Raw genomic sequence first — 20,345 nt, 5'->3', positions numbered from 1 at the left:
TTCTCCGGGAATTCCTCCAGAGTTCCTCGTGAAATTCTTCCAGAGTTCTTTTGGATTGCCTCAGCCAATTTCTCTGGATGTCAACCAGCAATTCCTCGGAACTTCCTCTGGATTTCTACCGGAAATTCTTCCAGAGTTCTTTCAGAAAATCCCTTGGAGTTCCTCTAGTGATTCCTCTGGATTCCACCCAGTAATTCCTGGAAAGTTCCTCCGGAGCGACATCGGGAATTCCTTCGAGTTTCCTCCATAGTTTCTCCAAGAGTTTCTCCGGATTTCGTCAAGCAATTACCCCGGAGGTCCTCTAGAAACGCCTCCGAGCTTCCTCCAGAAACACATCTGGAGTTTCTCCAGGAACGCCTCCGGAGTTCTTTCAAAATTTCTTTTGGAGGTTCTCTACGAATTTGTCCAGAGTTCATCCAGGAATTCCTGCAGAGTTTCTCCTAGAATTCCTTCGTAGCTTCACCGGTAATTCCTCCTGAGTTACTCCAGAAATTCCTCCGGAGTTCTTTCAGTAGTTCTTTTGGATTTTATCCAGCATATCCTCCGGAGTTCCTCCAGAGCTCCACAGGGAATTCCTTTTGATTTTCTTCATAGCTCCTTTTGGAATTATTCAAGAGTTCCTCCAGAGCTCCACAGGGAATTCCTTTTGATTTCCTCCATAGCTGCTTTTGGAATTATTCCGTTGTTCTGTCAGGAGTTCTTCCAGGATTTTTTTCCGGATATCCCTCATAAATTCCTCAGCTGGAGGATCAGCAAATTTTCTGGAGTTTCTCTAGAAATTTATCCGGAGTTCCTCTAGGAGTTATTTAAGAATTCCTCCAGGAATTCCTTCAGATTTCCTCCAGAAATTCCTCTAGTATTGCTTCGGGCATTCCTCCAGAAGTTACTCCAGACTTCCTCCTGGAAATTCTCCAGAGCTCCGCCGAGATTCCCTTCAGAGTAATTTCATTACTCCATGCATTCCTCCAGAATTTCTACAGAGTACCTCCAGGATGTGCTCCAGAGTATCTCCAGGAATTCTTTCGGAATTTCTCCATGAATTCTTTCGGAGTTGGTCAAGGAATTCCTTAGTAGTTTCTCTAGAATTTTTTCCAAGAACTCTTTCAAATTCGTTGGTAAAAATTTCTTTATGGTCCCTCCAGGAATTCACTCGGAATTCCTCCAAATATATACCTCGGAGTTCTACCATGAGTTCCTTTGGAGATTCTCCAAAAATTTTCAGTAAGCACCTTCGGGATTTGCTTCATAGTTTCTTCTGGAATTGCCTTTGGAGTTTTACCGGAAATTCCTTCGGATTTCCGCCAAAGTTCGGAGCTACTCCAGGAATTCTTCAGAGTTTCCTCAGTAATTTTGGAGTTCCACTAGGAATTCTTCTAGAGTTACTCCAGGAGTTCCTCTAGATTTTCTCTGAGGAATTCTCCAGAGTTTCTCCGGGAATTTCTCAAGAGTTTCTCCTAGAATTCCTTCGGAATTCCTCCACGAGCTTCTTTCTTCCATAAATTCCTTCGGAATTCCACCAGCAATTCCCCGGAAGTACCACCGGGAATTGCTCCAAAGTTCTTCCATCAATTCTTCCGGAATACCTCACGTACTTCCTTTGGATTTGATCCAGCAATTCCATGGTAGTTCCTTTGGATATCTACTGGAAATCCCTTCGGATTTCCTCCATAGTTTCTCAAGGAGTTTCACCGGAGTTCTTTGGAATTCTTACAGGAACGCCTCTAGAGTTCCTCTACTGATTCCTCCAGAGATTTCTTCATGGTTCCTCCAGCCATACTTCGGGAGTTCCTCCAGTAATTCCTTCGGAGTTCCTCTAGGAATTCCTTTGGAGTTTCTCCAGAAATTCTTACGGGGTTCCTCCAGGAATTCCCTTGGAGTTTCTCTGAGATTTTCTTCAGACTTCCTCCGGGAAATACTCCGCACTTCATCCAGAAATTCCTCTATATATTTCTCTGGAGTTTCTCTAGCAATTCCTCCGAAGTTCCTCCGAAGCTCCACCGGGGATTTCTCTGCAGTTCTTCCAGAAATGTCTCCAGAGCACCACCGAGATTTTGTTCGGAGCTCTGCCGGGAATTCCCTCGGAGCTCCGCCGCGAATTCCATTGGAATTCCTCCGGGAATTGCATTGAAGTAGAGACGAATTCCCCTTCTGGGTAAAGTCTTTCTAAACAAAAAAAAAAAACAAACAAAAAATATTCTTTTGAAGGTCATCCAGGTACTCCTTCGGGATTCTGATGGTTCAATCAGTTCTGCATTGGAATTCTGCTGGCTCAATTCACTATTTGTTTGTTTTCGTTGATCACTTTTGAAATGGATAGAAAAATAAAATGCAACAACCGGTGCATGCGTGTGCGGTTTGGTCTATATTTACCTACTGGTCTATTTAATTTTGACAGGTCCATTTTTGGATAAAATTTGGACCAAAAAATGGACCACCTGTGAAGTTGCCCTTAGAATTGAAAACGGTCTGAATAGGTCAATTTAGGATAAAGTGACCAGATATATTGTGCTCCAATCCGGGACAAAAATATTAATATTTAAAATGTATGCTGTATCATCACACAGTTCGTGTTTACCTTTTAATACTATCATCAGAAATTGAGTCTTAATTGATTGATGTTTTGCGAAGGAATTTATTAGAAAAAATATTTGTTATATAATTATGTGTAACCACTTCGTCTATTCTATTGCTGTCGCAAACCGGGTGCAATTGGATTACTTTTTTACAAATTTTGGTTATAATATTATGCACTTAGATATTGTTAAATTAATTCAGAGAAAATTGATTTAAGTAAGTGTACTGAATTGTTTTTTTTATGAAATATTCAACAAATGTTAAACAACCTTAGATAAAATAAAAATTGAAAATAATACTCTGGGTGAACCTGTCACCATATTGAAACACATTTTAAAGGAAAATCCATTTTTAAGTGGAGATAATAAGTAAAATCCTTTGAAACTGAAAAAGTTTTAATTCCTTCTTTCAGAATTGATTCTGAAGGGGTGAAGTGAAATGAGACATTGTGAAACGAAACGCAGAATCATAACAAAACAGCGAAAGAGGTGTCCAGAAGTACGATTTTCTCATGCTCATAGGGTAACCAGCTGTTCAAATTAACAATGAACCCCGATGTTTTGCATGAGATAGCTTTCAAATTAGCAGGGGTGTACAGTATAAAATTAAACAATTGAATTGCAAAAATACACTTTAAATAAGTATTCTGCATAATTCGCCTGGATATTGAGCTTTTTTTTTTGAATAAGCGAAATTTCGTAACTTATAGATTTTACCTAAGAATTCCATCAAGCTGGTTAAACCTTCAATGATTGTATTGAACTCTCGATTACTTTTTCAAACCGACATAAGTAACTTCCATACGGTTTTGAGAAAATCAAATCAGAAGAATCACCTTTTAAACATTTTTTCGCCGTGTGCATTGCTCAAATTTGCATACAATTGGCTCGCGTTCAAAAACTATGGAATTCCTATAATTTTCCACAAAAATGTTATTACAAAATGGTAAGCCGCTTTATTCAGTTACTTGCGACGTTTTTGTACTATTTCCGTTGCTTTTCATATTCCAATTCCAAAAACCAGATGTTGTTTTCGTAGAAATTGTGTAAAGATTTTCTAGAACTTGAGGAATGAACTAGAATTTAGTACAATTTAATGTAGAATAAAATTAAAAATTAAGCACGATGAGTATTACTGTAGAAAATATTTTTCTCAATGTCTGACTAAATACTAGCATTAAAGTTTCATACATTGTATGTTCTTATTATCTACCATAAGAATAAATTGCATAAGAAATGGAATGTTTGTTTTAAAATCATGATAGCAATCAGCATATAATACAGATGATAGGATTACAACTATTTTTGGTCAACTGATCGAATCCGGGACGTTTTCCGGGACGCTTCGTAATGCGGGACAAGGGGCTTAAATCCGGGACTGTCCCGCACAATCCGGGACGTCTGGTCACTTTAATTTAGGAGCTACAAAAAACATGTTAGTAATGTCATAAAACTCATCGGAAATCTGCCAAAACTCAATGTTATTGTTTAAATCAGAAGGGCATCCGAAAAAAAAAACAAAAAAAGTGCCTTGCGTGAAAAAGTTGTGGAAATACAAGCCAGTTCAGAACAAGAGAGTTATTTCGTATGTACAACTATTTCAATATAAAAATATAAATAATATATGCCATAACTTACAGAATGACTTGTCAGATGAATCGGGCCCGGGACAGCCAGTCTACTGTCAATCGCTGCAGTTGCAGGCCATGTCCAATGTGTGTAAAATATGGACCAGCGATGAAGGTGTAAACATTTGTAACAGTGATTCAACTGTATCACAGCCTACCTGATTGGAAAATGTGAAATTGTTACTACGAATGGATGTCCATGTGGATTCTCTTGAAATATGTTTATGCACCTAGAGAAAATTCAACTTAAACAGCACTTTTCGTAATTTCAAAAAAATATTGTATGCAACTTGTTGCAAAACTAGATTTTTTCAGCAATGTTCGTAATTATCCAGCTCGGCAACCAGTACAACTCGTGCTAAAAAACGCAACGTTGCATAAATAACTATTTTACAAGCCACAAGGCTCCGTCCTTAGCCGAGTGGTTAGAGTCCGCGGCTACAAAGCAAGGCTATGCTGAAGGTATCTGGGTTCGATTCCCGGGCGGTCCGGGATTTTTTCGTAATGGAAATTTCATTGACTTCCATGGGTATAGAGTATCATCGTACCTGCCATACGATATACGAACGCCAAAATGGCAGCTTTGGCAAGGAAAGCTCTGAGTTAGAACACTAAGCTGAGGAGCAGGCTCTGTCCCAGTGAGGACGTAAATGCCAAGAAAAAGAAGATAAGCCTATTTATCATCTAGAAGATGAACAATATAATGGCCTACTTTTCCTATCAGTTGGAACAATGCTGAAAAATTTACTGTTCTGTACTGTTAACGGTGCTGAAAAGTATCACTTCCACTATTAACTGAGAGCTTTCTTTACCAAAGTTGCCATTTTCTCATTCGTATATCATGTGGCAGGTACGATGATACTATATTCCAGGGCTCTGGGTCGTATAGATTAAAAACGCAAAATTTGGACAGACAGATTTGGTTGGAAAAGGAAATGAAGTATTTTTGATAAAAAAATATAAGAAAATTAAAAAAGGGAGGAGTTTCTGGAAAAGACCAACATATCTCAGTAGCAATACCATTTAAATTAAGACATTCGTCAGTAAAGATTTGCAACAGGTAGAGGACTGCTGTAATACACATTTTTTAGTTAAAATGTTCACCCTTTGCACCGCAGCCAGAACTAGAATTTAAATACCAAATTACAAAACGTTGACTGCATTGCACGTAGTAAACGACAGTATGACAGAAGCTTTCTAGCTTCGAGAGGGTAATTTTCCATGCGTTTATGAATATTTAGTACCAGACAAGAATGTATGCAGAATAACTAATAACCAAGTCAAACGAACGCAGTTCATGCATTTGCCCTTGTGGCACTTACACTTATGTGGACTCCCTGCTGTGATTTGCACCTGTGGGGAAATACTTTTCACACAAGCTGGAATCATCATCAGATTCCTAAATCCTAAAAGCCTGTAAACCGTACCGACAATATAGGCCCCAAGTGGAAGCACGTATACCAGAATTAATGAACTGAATATTATTTAGTGTGATCCCCTCGTAGCCCCCACCAGAAAACCAACGTTAGTTTATGTAATGTAATTGAAAATTCATTGCCGGTGCTTAAAATGTGCATCTGCCCACCTACGATTGCGGGGCTACAACAAGAGCCCATTAATAATTTTGACTGCTAAAATGGTGCAAGTTTAGATTTAATTGATTGTAACTTTCGGTGCGGAATAAATCACATTCGCAACTGTTATGAAATAATAAATAGGGTTCATGTGTACCCCCCATGGGAGGTTATGATGAGTGAGTGCACAATTAACAATATTACATTCGATTGTTGTGTGCACTTGATCTGGGCTTAATTTAAATTGCTTTTGAAGTGGAGGCAATCCATCGGGCGTTTACCTACATTGGCATTATTTGAAGGATTTGTAAATAATTGATTCAGAGGTCATGTTTGAGTTGTTACATGAAATTGTTATTTAACTTGTAGTAGGTAATTTATTTCTATTGTGATATGACTATATGATTGAATGTTCAAATGTTATCTAATTCAAGGGAACAAGTTCATATTTACTATCAATCCAACTTGAATGTATTATAAAAATAGTATAAATCAGTTTGAAGCAAATCAACTCTCCACCTCCAAATCCAACTTGGACTGTTTCAGCTATTGAGGTGGTTTCAGACATTGCATCAATCATTTGATTCAGTTGTTTAGTTAAAACATCAAAATCAGAGGTAGACATTTCACTAGAAGTAGGTGCGTTTTTTGATGATTTTCTGTTGATGAAGAGACGGAATATACATCCAGGTAACCATTAAGCACTGTGATAAGCTGGATAATAACCGTATACCAGATTTTTATGCTTACAAACTATGGGCTTTGTGTTATTGAAGCAGTAATGTAGGTTCTATATTGGTAAATAACGCTATGTAACAGTGCTTATAAGCCTAGTCAATGTAAGCCGTATTTGATGTTCACTACTGCCAATATGAAGCTTTGTTGTGAATGACATTTTGAAAAATCAACAAACAAAATAAACATTAGAAGAAAAATAGCCACAATGGATGGAAGTCAGATTTGGCAAAAATTTCTCAAAAGTGGTAGTTACAGGAGAAAATTAGCTAAGTATGAGCAACTATTGTTGGACGATGGTAATCTACGATCGACTAGTTACACAGTATCCAAAAATAACGGAGAGAACGATGGAACCATCGATAGTTCTGCAAACGATTACGAGGCAGCCTCGGGAACAGTAGCTCCAGATCTTGGTTTCGATGATTCCGACGTGTTGGAAGTTCATGGTGCCCTTGAAGAGTCATTTGACTATAGTCCTGCTGGATCCTCAGACTTTGAGCAGGATTGCACTGACGATAATGAAACTTTAACCACTTTCATCCAAAAATGGAGCCTGGAATACAATGTTTCTCATTCAGCCTTGAAACCACTGCTTAATCGGTTCTCCACCATAGATCGCACACTGTAGCCGTCGCTGAAAAAACGTGATCGAAATTGTTTTGAACTTGAAAACATGATTTTAGTACTATAGTGTCTTCGGGAGAGATTTTCCATAAAATAATCGCTATTTTATGAAAGTGTCAATTTGGTGATTAATCCACCTAAAAGTGTGAACGAAATTTTATTTTTCGTATTTATGAATTTAAAAATAAACTTTATTCGGGAAAGTTGTAGGTAATATTAGAAGAAACAACTTCGCTGAAGACACCGTATGCATATTTTTTGATTTTCATGTACACTTGTGGAGTTTTTTGTGGAACGCCCCTAAAAATCACTTTTTTCATCATAACTTGGTTGGATGATTTTGTACAATTTTCAATTGTTCTAGTGTTATTTGTTACTTGCAAAAACGCATAACTTTCTGCAAAAGAGTATATTTTTATCTCTCATACTTTTCGAATTATTGAAGGTTTTATATAAAATTTTGCACCTTTTTGACACTAAAAAACATTAGGTCGCGCACATTTCCGCAGTCTGAAACATGCTCATCCAATGGTTTGAAACTAATACTATGAAATGCAGAGAAAGCCGCTTTTAGCCTGCTTTAGCCTGACGGTCAAAAGAAAGTCTGAAAAAATGTTTACTTACATGCAGATATAATTTACACTTATTCACTACACCCTATATTGGCTTAACTTGAATATCTGGCATCACTGTATCGAATTTTATGCAATAAAGTCAACAATATAATCAATCAACAAAAGGTCGGAATAATCTGTTCAGACAAGTTTATCACAGACAAACAGACAACATATCCAACACACTTTTCATCGTTCACCTTTCCAATGTTAGCTGTTTATTTTTTGCAGAAAAACACTTATTGCTATTTTTTCTGCAGGAAGTCTCAGTCCTTTCTTGAGAATTTTTCGGAGCTCGCAAAAAAAACTAAAATTATAATATAACTATGAAACATTTATTTTTTCCTTTAAAATTCAAATCAGTAAATATTAATGTTTAAGATTATCATCATTATTTTTAGCTTCGCTATCACTGGTTTGTTCGTTATCTTTTTTAACCAAAAGATTTTCCCATCCTGATAAGGAAACACTTTTTTCTCGGGAATGCTCTAATAGATGTAATCACAGGATTTGATGTCGCCAACAAACAGTGTAATAATTCTTAGTCAGTATCAATTCTGGAGATCCTCCCTGCAATTCTTAATATCCTTGTTGCATCCTATTGAGCCTCTTCGGTAAACTGTCCAATAGAGACCAAGAAAGAAATTACCTCACTTCCTCGTATAAGGATTCAGTGTACAAAGCATTGAGCAAATTTCTCCATAGCATCGATGTTACTGAATCGATTTACATTTGAACTGTCGAATCTATTTATTGATTTAATCTAATCCTTTACATCTATATATTTGAATTGAAATTTATGAAGTTTGGGATGGGATCAAATGAATTAGCAGTCGACACCAACATCTTTCAATAAAATCAGTTTTCATATTCGATACAACAAATTCACTAATTAAAAATTTGGTTTCTCTCCCATCAATGCATTAAGAAATATTTATCGATTTCTACAAAATGAATCGAATCAACAACTCGAATTAAGAAAATAAATTCATTCGATTCTAGATGCTCCAAACATCGATTCAAAATATCGATTAATCGTAATGACAACTTAAATATTCGAAACATCAATTTAAACTCAGCCAAAGCTAGTACGGATGCTGATATTGGGTGCCACTCATATAAACCAAAAAGCAATTAAACAGTTTGAAATGCATACTTACCGATTTTCTCGCATTAAAACATATTTACACAATTATGAAGAAACAATCCACAATCGCCTTCGTGTACTGCCGTTCTACGCATATTTGGCTCGCAGCTCATAAGGTCTACATAGAAAATGGGACAAGTAAGTGTAGATGAGCAGTGTAAGCATGTTGTAATTTATTAGGGACCATTAATAAATTACAACCTGCTTATACATGGGTTCGATCACCACAAATGAACAAATTCAACAAAATGTTATCATAGAAAAATGTACGAACAAATTTTGTTACATGATCTTCAATATGATCATCTTAAGATTTCAGTAATTCCGCTGTTTGATTTTGTTTGATGCTGATAAATAACCTTCGCCAATGGTATCATCAATCAAGCGGTTCTGGTGATGGCAAATCACATGACACGAGGGTAAATATTTCCGATAACTATTACTAATATTCTAAAATATTTCAACAAATGTATTTTTTTCTTCATTCTCCACAAATTATCAACTATTTATTGTAAAATGCATAAATGTTATAATTGTGAATGAAACTAAAATATAGGGATTTCTTATGAACATACAAAAACTATAACATTGTTCATTGGTTTAGTGGGAAAAGAATTCATTATCGGTATTTTACTAGTACTACCGATGAATCTATAACAAAGGTCGAAAGACAAAAGGCTGAAAGGACAGAAGGTCGAAAGACAAAAGGTCGAAAGGACAAAAGGTCGAAGAACAAAAAAGAAGGGACAAAAGGTCGAAAATCTTTTTTCAAAGAAAAAATTTCCCACCAAGCAAATCATTTTCGACCTTTTGTCCTTTCGACGTTTTGTCTTTCGACCTTTTGTCCATAAACCCTACCGATACTGATCGATGTAGTACCGTTGAATCGGTATTCAGCAAAAGTAGTCGGAGCCGGAATCCCTAATTGACCACCTACTTCATATACAGTGAATCCACAATTAAGAATCACCCACAATTTATGAATCAGCTGCCAAAATAACAGTAAAAAATAGCACAAAACATCACGGAAACATTTTCACTTATAATTTATTTTGAGTAAAATTTTTTATGTGATGTTTTGTGTTGATTTTTGTTGTTATTTTGTCATTTAAAGTCAGCTGATTCATAAATTGTGGGCGATTCTTAATTGTGGATCCACTGTATGGAACTAATGTTAGAAAAGTGAACGATGAAAAGGGTGTTGGATATTTAGTCTGTTTGTCTGTGGTAAACCTGTCTGAACAGATTATTCCGATCTGTTGTTGATTGATGTCATTGTTGATTTGATTGCATAAAATTCGATACAGTGATGCCAGATATTCAAGTTAAGCCAATATAGGGGGTAGTGAATAAGTGTAAATTATATCTGCATGTAAGTAAACATTTTTTCAGACTTTCTTTTGACCGTCAGGCTAAAGCAGGCTAAAAGCGGCTTTCTCTGCATTTCATAGTATTAGTTTCAAACCATTGGATGAGCATGTTTCAGACTGCGGAAATGTGCGCGACCTAATGTTTTTTAGTGTCAAAAAGGTGCAAAATTTTATATAAAACCTTCAATAATTCGAAAAGTATGAGAGATAAAAATATACTCTTTTGCAGAAAGTTATGCGTTTTTGCAAGTAACAATTAACACTAGAACAATTGAAAATTGTACAAAATCATCCAACCAAGTTATGATGAAAAAAGTGATTTTTAGGGGTGTTCCACAAAAAACTCCACAAATGTACATGAAAATCAAAAAATATGCATACGGTGTCTTCAGCGAAGTTGTTTCTTCTAATATTACCTACAACTTTCCCGAATAAAGTTTATTTTTAAATTCATAAATACGAAAAATAAAATTTCGTTCTCACTTTTAGGTGGATTAATCACCAAATTGACACTTTCATAAAATAGCGATTATTTTATGGAAAACCTTTCCCGAAGACACTATAGTACTAAAATCATGTTTTCAAGGTCAAAACAATTTCGATCACGTTTTTTCAGCGATGGCTACAGTGTGGATCGGTGCCTTCCCACCGATCCACGAAGACTCCTTAGAACCCCTCGTAAGGAACCCAACATGATCCAAATTGGAGGTGGCCAGTATTGGCATCGAGGATTGGGTATATTGTTTTTGTATTGAAATAAGTTGAAAGAAAATTTAAAGGGTGTGTTTTCTATTCGTTATAGGTGATTGCAGCCTAGAAAAATTTCTCTTAATATAAACATTGACGGATTACCGCTTTACAAAAATGGTACTGATCAAGTATGGCCAATTTTGTTCAACGTTTTCGAAGAACCAGCCATGAAGCCAATGATTATTGGCATTTTTCATGGCAAAAGCAAACCTAATTCTGTCGAAGAGTTTTTGAAGCCGTTTGCAGATGAAGCGGAAACAATTTTAAAATCCGGAATCCTAATCAACAGCAATCTATTGACGGTTAAAGTTAGAGCCTTTATTTGTGACTCACCCGCAAGAGCCTTCATTAAAGGTAACTGAAGTCGATACTTTATTGCCATGAATTCATATCCATGTACAATTACAGGAACGGTAAACTTCAATTCATTCCATGGGTGTTTGAAGTGTTCAGTCGTTGGAACACGTTCAAAGGAGCAATACGTAAATGTGTATCCTGTAACAGACGCTCTCAAGAGAACAGATGAAGGATTTCGTAAGCGTTTGTACGGAGATCATCATCAAACTTACAAAATTCGAGACAATGGGAAACTTAAAAAAAATTTGCGTTGAATCGCCCCTGCTTCGCTTACCAATTGACATGGTTGAGGATATAATAGTATCTGATTCATTACATCTGTTACATTTGGGTATTACCAAAAAACTGCTCACAATTTACAAAGAAGGCCAAATGCATTATGCAAAATGGTCAAAATCTACAACCGATAGTATTGACAATATTCTAGCTAACGTAAGGCTTCCGTCAGAAATACATCGTAAAGTGCGAGGATTGCGATTTCTTTGCCATTGGAAGGCCTCGGAATGCGCATCTTTTCTAAATTATATTGGGATAGCACTTCTCAAACATGTTGTTGATAAAACTCAGTTTGAGAACTTCATCAGTTTGTTCTACGCCGTCACGATTTGTTCAAGTGAACACTATAGGAAATATTTACCCGTGGCTGAGAACCTTTTCAAAACATTCATTAAAAATTACCACAAACATTTTCACGTTATTTCGAGTAACACTCACAACCTTGTTCATAATGTGGACGAGGTCAAAAAATGTGGATCATTGCCTATTATTTCAAATTAAAAATATGGTGCGATCTGGACGGTTACCATTGAACCAAATAATTAACAAAATCTCCGAGAAAACTCAGCCCCACAACAACATCCCAGTAATTCAATCATATCCTAGTTTAAAACAGCCTTCTCGAATTAATGGTGATAACTTTCTGTACTGCACAATATACGAAGGCCAACGAACAAGTTCGAAGATAAATGGTTCCTTACAAATGATAAGTCAATTGTAACTATGAACTTCGCGAATGAAGATGGTTTAGTTGGTTCAGAACTGAAACAATTCGAAGCACACGTTGAAAAACCATTTCCCTCTGATGTTTTTTATATCTATAGAACAATTACAAACAACGATTCCAGTTCTTGTAAGGTTTATCCATTCAGCAGCATTTTTTGTAAATTGGTTGCGATAGAAATTCACGAAAGAAACTATTTTTGTACCGTTGCATCATACTCTTCCTGAGAAATGAGCAAAGTCAAATAAGAAAACTGTCATGTTTGAATAAAAACCACAATTTATTCTCGTCGATTTCACGTTTCGGTTTTATTTTTTAGAAGTTCATCACTGAAATAAAAGTTTAACAAAAAATCAATCAATGTTCCATTCCACGGTGCTAATTTTCAATTTTTAACCAATTTGGCGGCAAATTCTCCTCTTCCTCATGATCTTCCAGAAACTACTTGCCACGATGCATTTCCGTTGGTTTCTACCAGTGATCCTTCGTCGCAACTTGTATCTGCCTCTGCAATGTTGTCGAAATCCTTACTCTGTCCTCCGGTCATACGGTCTTCAGGTAGAACGACTTCGTTCGTCAATTGCTTCCGTTTTCTCGAGACTGGTTTTCTTTTTCCGGTCACCTCCGCGAACCGTTGATATGCGTTCTTCAAGCAGCGGTGCAGAAAAGTTTTGCATTCATCTTGCGTATAGGATGGGTCGGAATAAAGCACCGTTTGATAAAACAAATCAATCGTTCTATCAAACTTCATGAACGGTACTTTTTGTCTTTTTGCTTCCTCGTTGCCGAACGAACGAGTAGCACCTGTCCACGAGCACTGTAGCAGGAAATCGCGAGTGAAGAAGTAGTTGATTATTCGAAGACTCACCGTTGCTCCTTGACTTGTATATCTGTGACGACCGTGAATATTTCCAATGGAGGCAACAAGTCCCTTCACAAACCATTCATCTCGGCAGCGATCCTCCAAGCTTTCAAAATCGGCCAAACTTTTAACGGGTTGGAAAGTTATCTTCGACAGATTGATCTGCTCATTTGAAGATCTTCTAGGCTGCTGATAATGATTCGCACCCAACGCATCCACTTTTGTATTCATGTGAGACAACAGCAAAAGGCATTTGTTTATTTTGATAGCCAGGCTATCATTCCCTTCCGCGGATTCATTCGACTCCGTCTGCGATGATGCATCTTTCTTCTCTGGTGCTACCGGCAAGTTATCCGTAGCCACGTCCGAAGCATTTTGCGATTGAATGGCTCGCATCAATGCAGCTCTTCTTCTTCTTTCTGGCATTACGTCCCCACTGGGACAAAGCCTGCTTCTCAGCTTAGTGTTCTTATGAGCACTTCCACAGTTATTAACTGAGAGCTTACTGTGCCAATGACCATTTTTGCATGCGTATATCGTGTGGCAGGTACGAAGATACTCTATGCCCTGGGAAGTCGAGAAAATTTCCAACCCGGAAAGATCCTCGACCGGCGGGATTCGAACCCACGACCCTCAGCTTGGTCTTGCTGAATAGCTGCGCGTTTATCGCTACGGCTATCTGGGCCCCAATGCAGCTGCACTTATTTTTTTCTGGATTGTTCTTTTGGCAGACACTACTGTGAAAAACAAAAGCATTAGAAAATCATTAGCAAATTAAATTGATTTCAAGTTTACTTACTTTTCCGTCCACTTTTCTGCTTTAAGAACGCTTTTAGACGATGATTTAATCAGACCAGAGGATGGATCAGTTGGAAAAGCTCTGCAACATAATATTCTACAACTAACAGTACTGAGTTCGAGCCTGGAACCGACCGTTTGAGCTTACCGAAAACAACTAGAAACTACAGAAAAATGTAATGGCCTATCGTAATGAAGCAATTGGTGCGAGAAAGAAGGAAACAAAATAACACTCTTTTGACTCATAGCGGTTGAAGTAGGATAAAAAACAAAACAAATAGATGTTTTTTTTTATCTGTGGTGGGTGCTACCCACTGAAAAATGTTTTGACGTCTATTGCACGGGCGTGGTTTGAAAGTGGGGGCCAAATAATTCGCCAAAAGTGGCTGTTATGCAGCACTTTAGAGGAATATAGTGTTTATAGGCTCTATGAGAGAAGTTCTTTATAACACTATAGAACCGATGTTGTGCCAATTTTTACGGCCTAATAGTTACCTGGGCATTGCCGGCGGCGGCAGAGATATTGCCATTTGATTTGAAACAACGCAAACGGTTACCCTGAGGAAGACAACTTAAAGAGGAGGAGCTGAAACAAATTCAGCATAGAAGTTTCCTTGGGTACATACATTCGAAATTGAAAGATTCGAATGGTTACCCGAAGTTTTCTTGCCGTTCATCTGCCTGGTTCGAGTCTCAACGATTCGTTTACGTGAAGAACAATCCAAAAAAAATAGACTTGTAGTTGCCCCCGCAATTTGCGCATACAAGATTCTTGGTATCTTCCAACGAAAAATCGAAGGCACGGTTCCAACCAAGGGCCGAAAAGGGAGCAATAGGTAGAAAAAAATAGCAATGAAAAGTATTGTTTTTGTAGCACTGAGAAATACTGTTTTTTTTTAGATTGTTTTAAAAACTTCCGAGAGCATAAAGAATTTTTGTACGCAAAGCACGAGAGTACAATACGCACTGATTATTTTAATAAAACACTCTGATCTTTTGTTCTATTCTTAAAGGTGCTGGCGACGTGCGGTCCCATGAGTGTGTCGTTTTTCACCGTAGTGGTATTTTTCGGTTCATTTTATTTGATCAACTTGATGTTAGCCGTCGTTGCTTTGAGTTACGAGGAGGAAGCTGAAATCACCCAAGAGGCAAGTGAAGCCCGCGCTCAAAGTATCAAAGAATCATTTAAACATTTCTATTCATCTATAATCAGGAGCGGCGAAAGGACCTGATCGACCATCGGGACGATTCGACGTTCAGCTTCGATCCGGCCAGTTTGAATGTTAAGCAGTTAAGCAAACAACAGCGCAAGAAGCTGGACGCCCGGAAGGGAGTTCTGCTGGCGTCTTACTCCCGGAAAAAGACCCGCCGGAGAAAAAAGGGCAAGGAGGGTGGCGATAACGGAAACAATGTTGTAAGTCTTTGCCAACTCAAGCAGATAATGATGACGACAAAAAGTGCATTGATTTTTCTGCCATTTGTTTCTTCCCGACCCAGACGAAGAGCAGATCGGTGACGCCAAGTCCCAGTCCAAGTCCGAGGCACAGCATAGTGAGACCGCAGGCTTTGGCATTGCAACGAACGAAAGGAATGCTGACGTCGGCGCCTCCAGCTATGCCACCCACGCAACACCAACAACAGAATCCGAACACGTTGCACCCTTTAGGTAAGAACCAAATTGTCTACTTGGGCAGTGTTTCACAACCGGAAGATTAAATATTCATAGGTCGAATTGTACAAACGTGTACCGACCAAATTTTGCTCAAATGGTCATTTATTTGATAAATGCCAAAAATCCCATTTTTATGATAAATCTGTAAATAGTGTTTATATTAGTGCTCTATTAGCAAGAAATAAAAATTTGGCTTTTGGTCGAAATGTAAGATGATTTATTACACGTGTTGACTGCAGTGATTGAGAACCACTGCAATTGTCTTGCACTTCAGTGATTGGACAAATTGAAATTTTCAATAAACTATTCTCTGTCACACGCAGGTCTTCACTATCGGGGCCAGCTGCTGCCTTCCAGCCGACAGGCGAGTTCCAATGCCAGCGAGGGTGGCGTCAATCGAGAGTCTTCCCTGGACGACTCCGGAGTGGTGGATGACCACGAGGAGCAGGATGTTGTAACGGGCACCGAGTTGGTGCATTCTTCCTTAGTAGAGGTAAGTGACGGTTCTCGGGGAAAAACGTTCAGCACACATAGTTAGTTGCACTATCGCAATCTTGCTCCCCTTAAGCCTGGTGTGAATAATAGGACTTTTCACGCCTGGCAGGTGTAAAGGCGCTCATAGAATTGTAGCATCCAGAAGAATATGAAACCGGGCTCCGAAGACAAAATGCAACAGGGTGGCGATGACAATGGCTACAAACGAGAAGGCAACTGACGACAATGGAGGTGTAAAGTAGCATTAAAAATTTATTAAAATTTTAAAATAAACACAGCTGTGCCCAGGCACACGTTTTACGCGCCTCGGGAAATGAACCAAAAGCTATGTGCACTTACACTTTTTTGCCAGAACGCGTTCGTTAGCACACATTCCCTACTGCATCATGCACCCTGCCAACTCTTGAATCTCAGCCTTTTTTTCAAAGTTCACCATGTGGCTGCCTTGGCAGTGTCCTTGGCTTGATGCTGTTGCTGCTGCCACTCCTTTGTAGCTCAGCTGCACATTCCAACCTGGAGACTATGGATCATGGATGTAGCCAGATACAATGGATTCAAATTGAACTATAAAATCTCAAAGTTTAACTCTGGCTCTAAGCCTTTTTTGGAAATTATCTAATCTTTTGGAAAAAAAAAGCCGATTCTGGAGTTCAAAGATATCAAAGTATTATCAACTTATTGCGAAAAAGGTTAAAAACTTGCTACGTAGTTTGAAAGCGTGCAAAATTTAGGACTCACTAGTCCAATTGATTATGCTACCTTACCTGGTACCTATCTAGATGGCTACAGAGTAGTGTCACGCTATTGTCAGGCGTATTGTAGACCTCCACCTTCATCGGTCTTGGGCGAAACTTCTCCAGTTGCCCCGAACGTTTAAGGTCGCCAAGTCCTCTTGCACTGCGTACAGCCAGCGTATTCGTGGTATTCCACGAAGTCACTGTAACGTTTAGCTTATGGGGAATCAGACTACTTTCAGTCAGCGTAATAAAGAACACATCTTATCTTCTCGCTAGTCCAGACCAATCTGCTTTATTCCATCAATCCCCAAATACCATCCAGCTTCGAACTTCTCTTTTTCCTACTCTACCTCTCTCATTCTCATTTCAGTTCTTCTTCATTCAGATCTCGCTCTCGCTCGACTGTATCTATAATATAACCCTTACGTGGACATCACAGTCACCTACCTGGTTCCCCTGTTAAATATTATTTTCGCATTTCTTCTTCCCAACATTTGCACTAAGTGACCAGCTTACTGAAGTCTGCCATATTTCACACGCTTAATAATATTCGCGTTTTTAAACATTTGATGTAACTCGTGATTCATGCGTCTGGCCACATACCATTTTCTACTTTCCCACCGAGTATTATCCGCTGCACTTTACGCTCGGAAACACCGAAGGCTTTCCGGTCGACCTCTTTTAACGTCTACGCTTCGTGCACGAAGAGAGCCTCCGGAAAAGTCAATGTTCTATACAGGGCGAATTTTGTTTCCGTTTGCAAAATACGAAAATTAAGCTGGATACGTAGTCCGTAAAATATTCGCAGCCGCAACACGTCTTTCCACTTCGCGGGAAACGTCATTGTCACATGTCACAAGTATTCCAAGGTAAACAAATTCTTCAACAACTTCAAACACATCCTCATCGAACACTACCTCAGCACATGTGCCACCAGGCATACTTCTATCGTTACCTGCAACCATGTTCTTCGTTTTTGTAAAATTAATTGTCTATCCTCAGTGCGCATCGTATCTTCGTGCTGTGCGTACACGAATTCTCTCTGCTCTTGGAAGTTTTCTTAAAAACTACCTTAAGCAATAAAACAGTACTTTTCAGTGCTAAAATTAAAAACGGTACTTTTCAGTGCTACTTAAACAGTGCTTTTCAGTACTATTTTTTCTACTATTGATCCCTTTACGATCCTTGTTTGGACCCGTGCCTTCGATTTTTCGTTGGACCCGTTGGCGAAAGCTAGCGGTGGTAATCGTTCTTGGACACAGTCTAGGGAAAAAACCTCTCGAAGGTTACGTCTTTCTCGTTTATTAACTAAACATGGTATCAACAACCAACAAAAGGAAGGGTGAATCTCTGAATTCACTACTTCCTTCCAAAAAAGTGGGTTTTAAAACTGTCACTACACGTGGCAAGAATGGAAGAAAGGACGCTTCCCCGGAATGCGAAGTTTCTTCCAAGGGTGAAATGAATAATTGTATCGAAATGAGCAATCAGTTCGATGCTCTAGACAAATTTTCCGAACACCAAATCGAAGCAGCCTCTAGCCCAGGCTCTTTGATTCAAGTGAGGAAGCAAAGAGTGCCGCCAATCGTTATCAGTTGTTCCGAATTTGGGGGATTTAGGCAGGAGATCTTGAACTCCATTAGGGGAATCAAGGTTTCCTTCCAAATCGCAAAGAAAGGAGACTGTCGCGTTTTGCCGGAAACTCTTAAAGATCGTGAACTTCTTCTCAGACATCTTAAAGAGAAGAAGCACAATTGTTTTACTTATGACGACAAAACTGAACGTTTGTTCAAAGTCGTCTTGAAAGGTCTCTCAAGTGACTATAAGTCACCTGAAGAGATCAAAAATGGAATAAATGATTTACTTGGATTTTCCCCAGTCCAAGTAATCATTATGAAAAAGAGAACCCAATCTGGCATTGTTCGGAAAGGGCTTTCTCAAGAATATTATTTAGTTCACTTTAACAAAAAAGAACTAAATAATATTAAAGCTTTAGAAAAAGCAAAACTTTTGTTTGATGTCCGTGTGACATGGGAACATTTCCAGAAACCTGGAGGAAATTACCAGAACCCCACTCAGTGCCGTCGGTGCCAAAAGTGGGGTCATGGTACAAAAAATTGTCGCATGGATGCTAAATGCATGATTTGCGGAGGTTCTTCTCACGCTAAGGACGACTGTCCTGTGAAAGAAGATACCAGAAAGTTTGAATGCGCCAATTGCAAGGGCCCTCACAAAGCTAACTTTTGGGAATGCATTTCACGCAAAAGAGTCGTTGAGGCTCGTGCCAGGCAGATGAAGGATAATATCCGTTACGATAACGGTCGTTTCCGGAATTTGCCTGGTAGAGTATCGAACAATGCTCATTTTTCAGTTAACGATCGCTTGATTAGGAATCATACCCACCAGGAAGATCATAATCATGCTAATTCACAAACTAAGTTTAATCCGTCGGGTAGCCGTTCGAATCTTTCAATTTCGAATGTATCTACCCACGGTAAATCCTTTGCCGATATCGTAGCAGGAAATTTGAACTCCTCCCCTGTTCGTTCCATGAGTACCCATTCCACTTGTTTCAAATCAAATGGAAAAAACCCTACCGCCACAGGTAACTCTTACTCAGCTTCTTCGTGTACCGAAAATTTCAATGGGAAATCATCAGATGATATATCTGCCTCAGATTTTAATTTTCTAACTGAACAATTGAATCTAATGATTGATGCAATGTTCAAAACCACCACTATGACTGAAGCAGTCCAAGTAGGTGTAAAATTTACAAATCAAATTGTTATTGGATTACGTTTTTCTAATGGATCCAAATAATAATTTAAATATTTTAAATTGGAATGCTCGTTCTCTGAATGGTAAAGAGGACGAGCTGTTTAATTTTCTTACAGCTAATAACGTGCATATAGCAGTTATTACCGAAACTTATTTAAAACCTGGATCCAAACTAAAAAAAGATCCTAACTTTTTTGTTTATCGTAATGATCGACTTGATGGGGCATGTGGGGGAGTTGCAATCATCATTCATAGGCGTATAAAACATCAACTGTTTTCGTCATTTGAAACTAAAGTTTTTGAAACTTTAGGTGTTTCTGTTGAAACACAGTTTGGTAAATATACTTTCATAGCTGCCTATTTGCCTTTTCAATGCTCTGGACAGCAAGTAGCTCCAAACTGACTTGCGTAAATTGACTCGCAATAAGTCAAAATTTTTTGTCATTGGTGACTTTAATGCCAAACATCGGTCATGGAATAATTCTCAAAGTAATTCCAACGGCAGAATTTTATTTGATGAGTGCTCTTCAGGATATTTCTCAATTCAATACCCTGATAGCCCTACATGTTTTTCCTCTTCTAGAAATCCATCTACGATTGACTTGGTCTTAACCGACTCTAGTCATCT

General features: G+C 38.3%; 1 protein-coding gene across 4 annotated transcripts in view; it reads left to right on the top strand.

Annotated features, from left to right (window-relative positions):
• The window catches only part of LOC5575962 (sodium channel protein 60E), a 798,459-nt gene that overhangs the window by 711,953 nt on the left and 66,161 nt on the right, over positions 1-20,345 (top strand). For all 4 annotated transcript variants that reach the window (XM_021841568.1, XM_021841570.1, XM_021841569.1 and 1 more), the window contains exons 11-14: positions 15,049-15,183; positions 15,249-15,449; positions 15,533-15,701; positions 16,031-16,200. In XM_021841568.1, the coding sequence (XP_021697260.1) occupies positions 15,049-15,183; positions 15,249-15,449; positions 15,533-15,701; positions 16,031-16,200 (675 nt within the window). The remainder of the gene's footprint in view (positions 1-15,048; positions 15,184-15,248; positions 15,450-15,532; positions 15,702-16,030; positions 16,201-20,345) is intronic.

The sequence above is a fragment of the Aedes aegypti genome, chromosome 2 (genome assembly GCF_002204515.2).
Source record: "Aedes aegypti strain LVP_AGWG chromosome 2, AaegL5.0 Primary Assembly, whole genome shotgun sequence".
NCBI lineage: Eukaryota > Metazoa > Arthropoda > Insecta > Diptera > Culicidae > Aedes > Aedes aegypti.
Note: the sequence above shows the minus strand (reverse complement) of the source record. Positions and strands in the feature narration are given on the sequence as shown.